Genomic DNA, 7,728 nt, shown 5'->3' on the forward strand with positions numbered 1-7,728 from the left:
GGATAAGGTAACCCCACGTCCTACAATTGGGCTATGAACCCAGAGCCACCAGCCAGACTTGCTGAGCCTGCATATGAGGGTAAACAGCCCCCATGGGAGGAAATTAAGAAGCAGTGATCCAGGCAGGATCATGGGGCTGGACAGTAATAACTAACTGACAGAGTTTTATTGCCGTAAAGCAGATAGTTGCTCTAGCTAAAAAGATTCTGGCCATAATACTAAGCTGAAATCATTAAGTATTTCTAAGACTATTTCTTTAAGAATGATGATAGAAACATTAATTCTATCAGGAAGAGTGTTATAAACAAAACTTTCTCTCAGGTTTTGCTAGGTTCTGAGAGATCTTTTTCTGTTCTTCCTTCATTCTGCTTTGCCACCAAATTTTTTTTAAATAATTTTTATTGAGCTTTAAGTGAACGTTTACAAATCAAGTCAGTCTGTCACCTATAAGCTTATATGCACCTTACTCCATACTCCCACTTACTCTCCCCCTAATAAGTCAGTCCGCTGCCTCCTTCCAGTCTCTCCTTTCGTGACAATTTTGCCAGTTTCTAACCCTTTCTACCCTCCTATCTCCCCTCCAGACAGGAGATGCCAACACAGTCTCAAATGTCCACCTGATACAAGTAGCTCACTCTTCATCAGCATCTCTCTCCAACCCATTGTCCAGTCCCTTCATGTCTGATGAGTTGTCTTCGGGAATGGTTCCTGTCCTGGGCCAACAGAAGGTTTGGGGACCATGACTGCCGGAATTCCTCTAGTCTCAGTCAGACCATTAAGTATGGTCTTTTTGTGAGAATTTGGGGTCTGCGTCCCACTGATCTCCTGCTCCCTCAGGGGTTCTGTGTTGTGTTCCCTGTCAGGGCAGTCATCGGTTGTGGCTGGGCACCATCTAGTTCTTCTGGTCTCAGGATGATGTAAGTCTCTGGTTCATGTGGCCCTTTCTGTCTCTTGGGCTCATAGTTATTGTGTGACCTTGGTGTTCTTCATTCTCCTTTGATCCAGGTGGGTTGAGACCAATTGATGCATCTTAGATGGCCGCTTGTTAGCATTTAAGACCCCAGACGCCACATTTCAAAGTGGGATGCAGGATGTTTTCATAATAGAATTATTTTGCCAATTGACTTAAAAGACCCCTTAAGCCATAGTCCCCAAACCTCCGCCCTTGCTCCGCTGACCTTTGAAGCATTCAGTTTATCCCAGAAACTTCTTTGCTTTTGGTCCAGTCCAGTTGAGCTGACCTTCCGTGTATTGAGTATTGCCCTTACCTTCACCTAAAGTAGTTCTTATCTACTAACTAACCAGTAAATAACCCTCTCCCACCCTCCCTCCCTCCCCCCCCCGTAACCACAAAAGTATGTGTTCTTCTCATTTTATACTATTTCTCAAGATCTTATAATAGTGGTCTCACACAATATTTGTCCTCTTGCCTCTTACTAATTTCACTCAGCATAATGCCTTCCAGGTTCCTCCATATTATGAAATGTTTCACAGATTCGTTTACTACCAAATTTAAGCATCATTAGATTTTTAATTTTTTTCAAAAATTAAAATATAACTTACAGACAGTAAATTCACCCTTTTCAGTGTAGAGTTTTGTAAGCTTTGCCAAATACATACAGTCATGCAACAGCCCAGAACAGTTCCATGCTCCACAAAATTCCTTCAAAAGGAACAATTCCTTCTGGGACCTGGAAGTGTTCTAAATCTTGATTGTGGTGGTAGTTACATGACTGCATTTGTCAAACTCACAAATCGATTGTACTCAGTCCTTTCCCCTGTCTCCGGTCCCTGAACACCGCTGATCTTTTTCTGTCCCTATCCTTTTACCTTTTCCATATGATCATATAAATGGAGTCATATAATATGTAGTCTTTTGAGTCTGGCTTCTTACACTTAGCATAGCATACTTGAGTTTCATTCATGTTGTTGCATATATCAATAGTTTGCTCCTTTTTGTTACTGAGAATTCTATTGTACGAACGCATGTACCACAGTTTGTGTATCCTGTCACCAGCTGAAGAACTTTTTTTTTGCCCCTAATTTTTGGCAATCATGAATAAAGCCTCTATAAATAAAGCAACTGATCATGGGAACGGCCCAGGACTGGGCAACATTTCCTTTCATTGTGCACAGGGCAGCTAACAGCAACCACCATTTGAGAACAAGTTTTTGTGTAAACATAAGTTTTCATTTTTCTTGGGTAAATACCCATGAGTGTGATTTCCAGGCCCTATGGCAGCTGTATAACTTTATAAAAAACTGCCCGTTTTCCAAAATGGCTGTACCATTTTGCATTCCCACCAGCCATGTAGCTGTTTGATTTGGAATAATTTGTATAGAATGCAGTCCAACAGATGGATTTCCATTTCTACAAAGTATCCTCAGTTCTTCACTTATCATTAAATGTCTTCATTTGGCCACTGAAGAATTCATATGGCTGTCTTCTTCCAGCCATACCTGCTGCTGCTCTCCCAAATGTACCCCAGGTCACAGTGAGACTCAGCCCCTGACCTCTGGGATATACCAAAAAAAAAACCAAACCCAGTGCCGTCGAGTCGTTTCTGACTCATAGTGACCCTACAGGACAGAGGAGAACTCAGAGTTTCCAAGGAGCACCTGGTGGATTCGCATTACCGACCCCTTTGGTTAAAAAAAAAAAAAAAAAAATTTTTTTTTTTTTCGTTGGCAGCCATAGCACTTAACCACTATGCCACCAGGGTTTCCACCTCTGGGATAGTCACCTTTTATTAATGAAATCTTACGCAAATTCCACAGCTGAAATCTTCCAATCCTTCAAGTCTTCCTTCTGCTCTCCAAAAGAGACAATTTAATGAAAGGTGGTGACAAAAGTGGCCCATAAAAGAGACAGGCACAAGCCTCTTGCTTTCTGTGCCAAGCAAACCAGATCCCCACGTACCACGTGGCAGAGAAAGCTGAGGAGGAGTCCGAAGCGCTGCTTAGGAGGGCAGGCAAAAGCCCTAGAAGAGCAGGGAACGCTCCCCAAAATAACTGAATTGTCATTATTTGCGGTCATGGGGCTGTGGGTGTAGGGAAGTTTTTCCTTTTATGCGAGTTCGAGCCAGTTGTGGTGATACTAAGGCTTTTCTCTGCCTCCTGATTCTCTTACATATGGATACACAGGCGTTGGGAAAGGAACCCCAAGGGGAGACGAATAGTAAAGCAAATCCTTTTATAGCGCAGCAAGCGTGTACTTGGCTGTGAAAGTGATAGTGTACGTGGAATGGGTAGTTTTCCTTCCCTGAACAGCTTGGATTCTTCCCATTCCCATACACAGGGAGGCATCTCTCCCGAAGACCCCCGAAGTGCTGAAGGAAGCGTCACATGCGACGTGTTCGCTCTCGTCCCATTTCTGGAGAAAAAACCAAAATACCACTGCCGTCGAGTCGATTCCGACTCATAGCGACCCTGTAGGAAGAAGCTGATGCAATTCCGAGCCACGGGGCTGGACGAGAGTTCGGTTCATGCGCTACAGATTAATAACGTCCTAGCGTGGCTGTCCCTGCAGCGCCCGGTAATCCAAGAAACCCTGCCGCCTGCAGCTCTGCAACACAGCTTCCAGCACCAGCGCTGAATGCCGTTATCTGAACGGGCCCTGCATGACATTCTGGAGAACTCATACCCCTCAGGCCGCCGAGGAGGACCCGGCTGATTTGACACCACCCTCCTCCAGGAGAAGGTCTCAGTCCTTTACGGCTCCACCAGGGATCTCACGATTGAAATGCAAAGAAAAGGAAGCAGAGCCTCTGCCCCTTGCCAAGGGACTGTTCCCACCCTGTCAGTCCCAGCCAGACCTTGGATGTTCAAAAACCGCATTCGCAGCCCCGTTCCCGTAGAAGACAATGGTTTGCTTGACAAGACCGATGGGGCCATTTCCCGATTCTTCCCTGCAGGCTCCCAGTGTTAAAAACGCTCCCTTGGCTTCTACAAAGTCGGAACGTCGCTACCCAACGCAGCCCCGTAGGCCCGGGCCTCCCACCCCGGGGTCAGGCTAACAGGGCGGGGTGACAGTCCGGACGCTCGCCCGGGCCGGACTCACCCGTCCGGTGGAGAAGCGCCGGAGCGCCTGGCTGCCCCGCCGCAGCATGGTGGAAAGGAGCGCTCCGCTCGGACAGGCGGGCGACCGGGAGCTCAGCCTGGGTGCAGTCTACAGCCTCGCGGTCCCGGGCGACCCAGCTCTCTGCTCTCGGCCTCGGCGACTCTGGGCACCCGGCCCAGCATACCCGCCCGCAACAGCAGGCGGAACCCCGCCCCCTCCAGCTGGCCGGGCTCCGGCGGCCAATCCGTGCGCCCGGGCGGGGCGTCCGCCTAGCCAGGCTCGAGAGACCACGCCCCGCGGCTGCCTGGGGTTCACTCAACAGGCCGACCCCCTCCCTGGATTCCAGCCCTGGCCAAGGTACTAGCTGTGGAACCTTCTAAGAGTTACTAGTTACGTATACAGGGGTCTGCCTTAGTAATGGCCAGTTTGACACCCTAAATCATGCCCTTAACACAATCCTGAAAAAGCTGCAGATACGCCTGTGTACGTTCAGCTACCGGCTCCTAAAGAACAGGGATAGGGGCGCGTTCCCTATACAGGAATCCGGGCAAGCCGTTGAGAGGATTCAATGAGAGAGTGTAAATAAAGCACTTGGCAAAAGGGCCTGGCACAGAGCTGGTCTCTAAGAGGTGATAGGTTCATGCCCTTCTCCTTTTCCTTTCTGGAAGAAGCGCTCAGTCATGCTTCACTGAGCTCTTGTCTCAAATAGGACTCCTGCGCCTGGCATTCAAGGTCATCTGCAATTCTGGCACTTTAGCACATATAAATTCAGCTTGACAGAACTATCTGCCAATGTTTGTCACCGGTCACTTGTCATAATCTTGGTATAACCAATGTCCTCCTTTTCTTAAAAGTACAGATCAAATGTTTCTTCCTGGACGTATTTTTCCTGTCTTCACTGTCCTTCCTCCCTGCCAGTAATCTTTGCTCCTCTGAAGGATTTTTTTTATTATTATTATTTTTATTGTGCTTTAAGTGAAAGTTTACAAATCAAGTCAGTCTCTCACACAAAAACTTATATACACCTTGCTACATACTCCTAATTACTCTCCCCCTAATGAGACAGCCCGCTCCCTCCCTCCACTCCTCTGAAGGATTTTTGTCTATACTTCTCTTATGGGATCCCTGGGTAGTGTGGAATGGTCAAGCATTTGGCTGCTAATCAAAAGGTCTGGCAGTTCAAATCCACCAGCCACTCCTTGGAAACCCTTTGGGGCAGTTCCGCTCTGTTGTATTGGGTCGCTATGAGTTGGAATCCTCTAGAAGGCAATGGATTTTTCGGAGTGGTACAAAGAGTTTGCACTGGACTACTAACTTAAAGATCTGTGGCTCAAACTCACTCACTGATGCTGTTGCAAAAGAAAGGCCTGGTGATATGTTTCCATAAAGATTATGGAGTGGGGAATCACCCTCTAGACAAGTAGACACTTGTTATGTTTGGTGATGGGAAAGTTAACACTGAATATGGGTAAAGCGCACACAGCTAGACCAAGGTAAATGATGTCACCAACAAATACACAAGAAAAAAGAACATTTTTGGTAATTGCTATGACATATAATTTTGCCCTCACGTATCTGTCAGTTTGTCATACTGTGGGAGCTTGCGTACTGCTGTGATGCTGGAAGCTATGCCACCGATATTCAAATGCCAGCAGGGTCACCCAGGTTTCAGCTGAGCTTCTAGAAGACAGATTAGGAAGAAGGACCCAGCAGCCTACTTCTGAAAAGAATTAGCCAATGAAAACCTTATGAATAGCAGCAGAACACTGTCTTATACAGTGCCAGAAGATGAGCCCCCCAGGATGGAAGGCACTCAAAAGATGACTGGGGAAGAACTGCCTCTTCAAAGCAGTGTTGACCTTAATGACATGGGTGGAGTCAAGCTTTTGGGACCTTCGTTTGCTGATGTGGCATGACTCAAAATGAGAAGAAACAGCTGCAAACATCCATTAATAATCAGAACATGGAATGTACAAAGTATGCATCTAGGAAAATTGGAAGTTGTCAGAAACGAAATGGAACACATAAAGATCGATATCCTAGGCATTAATGAGCTGAAATGGATTGGTATTGGCTATTCTGAATCAATCATATGGTCATTTTGAATCAATCAATTTACTGCTGGGAATAACAAATTGAAGAGAAATGACATTGCATTCGTCATTAAAAAAAATTTTCAAGATCTATCCTGAAGTACAATGCTGTGCATGATAGGACAATAGCCATACATCTACAAGGAAGACCAGTTAATATGACTATTATTCAAATTTATGCACCAACCACTAAGGCCAAAGATGAAGAAACTGAAAATTTTTACCAACTTCTGCAGTCTGAAATTGATCAAACATGCAGTCAGGATGCACTGATAATTACTGGTGATTGGAATGTGAAAGTTGGAAAAAAAAAAGAAGGACTGGTTGTTGGAAAATGGGGCCTTGGTGACAGAAAAAATGCCAGAGATTACATGACAGAATTTTGCAAGACCAACGACTTCTTCATTGCAAATACCTTTTTTCAATAACATAATTGGTGACACGTGGACCTCACCAGGTGTAATACACAGGAATCAAATCAACTACATCTGTGGAAAGAGGCCATGGAGAAGCTCAATATCATCAGTGAGAACAAGGCCAGGGGTCGACTGTGAAACAGATCATCATTTGCTCATATGCCAGTTCAAGATGAAGAAAATTAGAACAAGTCCAGGAGAACGAAAGTACGACCTTGAATATAACCCACCTGAATTTAGAGACCATCTCAAGAATAGAATTGACGCACTAACGCTAATGACCAAAGACCAGACGAGTTGTAGAACGACATCAAGGACATCATCCATGAAGAAAGCAAGAGGCCATTAAAAAGAGGAAAAAAAGAAAAGACTAAAATGGATGTCAGAAGAGACGCTGAAAGTTGCTCTTGAATGCAGAGTTGGTAAAGCGAAAGGAAGAAATGATGAAGCAAAAGAGCTGAACAGAAGATTTCCAGTGGTGGCTCCAGAAGACAAAGTATTATAATGAAATGTGCAAAGACCTGGAGATAGAAAACCAAAAGGGAAATACATGTACTTTGGACATGTTATCAGGAGGGATCAGTCCCTGCAGAAGGACATCATGCTTGGAAAGCAGAGGGTCAGTAAAAAAGAGGAAGACCCTCAAGGAGATGGATTGACACACTGGCTGAAATGATGGGCTCAAGCATAACAATGATTGTGAGGATGGTGCAGGCCTGGGCAGTGTGCAGGCCCGGGCACTGTTTTATTCTGTTGTACATAGGGTTGCTTTGAGTCAGTATGGAATCTATGGAATCTAACAACAACAGTGCTAATTTAAGAGCTGTCCATTGTAGCTAGTGTTTTTCAGTTTTTATAGTGTTAGAATAACTTTTTGTTATTTTTGTTGAACATGTGAATGAAGTGTGCATTTGCATTGTTGCTGTGTGCTGTTGAGTAGATTCCAACTCATAGTGACCCTATAGGACAGAGTAGAACTACCCCATAGGGTTTCCAAGGCTGTAATCTTTACGGAAGCAGACTGCCACACCTTTCCCTGGCAGAGTGGGTGGTGGGTTTGAAGCCTCGACATTTTGGTTAGCAGACGAGTGCTTAACCACTGCTCCACCAGGGCTCCTGTGCACGTGCATAAGCTGTTAAATTCATTTTTGTCATTTCT

General features: G+C 45.3%; 1 protein-coding gene across 1 annotated transcript in view; it reads right to left on the bottom strand.

Annotated features, from left to right (window-relative positions):
- Positions 1-4,241, bottom strand: part of ALDH1L2 (aldehyde dehydrogenase 1 family member L2) — a 92,230-nt gene extending 87,989 nt beyond the window's left edge. Inside the window, exon 1 of the mRNA XM_049884233.1 lies at positions 4,061-4,241. Within this exon, the coding sequence (XP_049740190.1) occupies positions 4,061-4,108 (48 nt within the window). The 5' untranslated portion in view covers positions 4,109-4,241. The remainder of the gene's footprint in view (positions 1-4,060) is intronic.
- Positions 4,242-7,728: the final 3,487 nt, after the last annotated feature.

The sequence above is a fragment of the Elephas maximus genome, chromosome 4 (assembly GCF_024166365.1).
Source record: "Elephas maximus indicus isolate mEleMax1 chromosome 4, mEleMax1 primary haplotype, whole genome shotgun sequence".
Classification (NCBI taxonomy): domain Eukaryota; kingdom Metazoa; phylum Chordata; class Mammalia; order Proboscidea; family Elephantidae; genus Elephas; species Elephas maximus.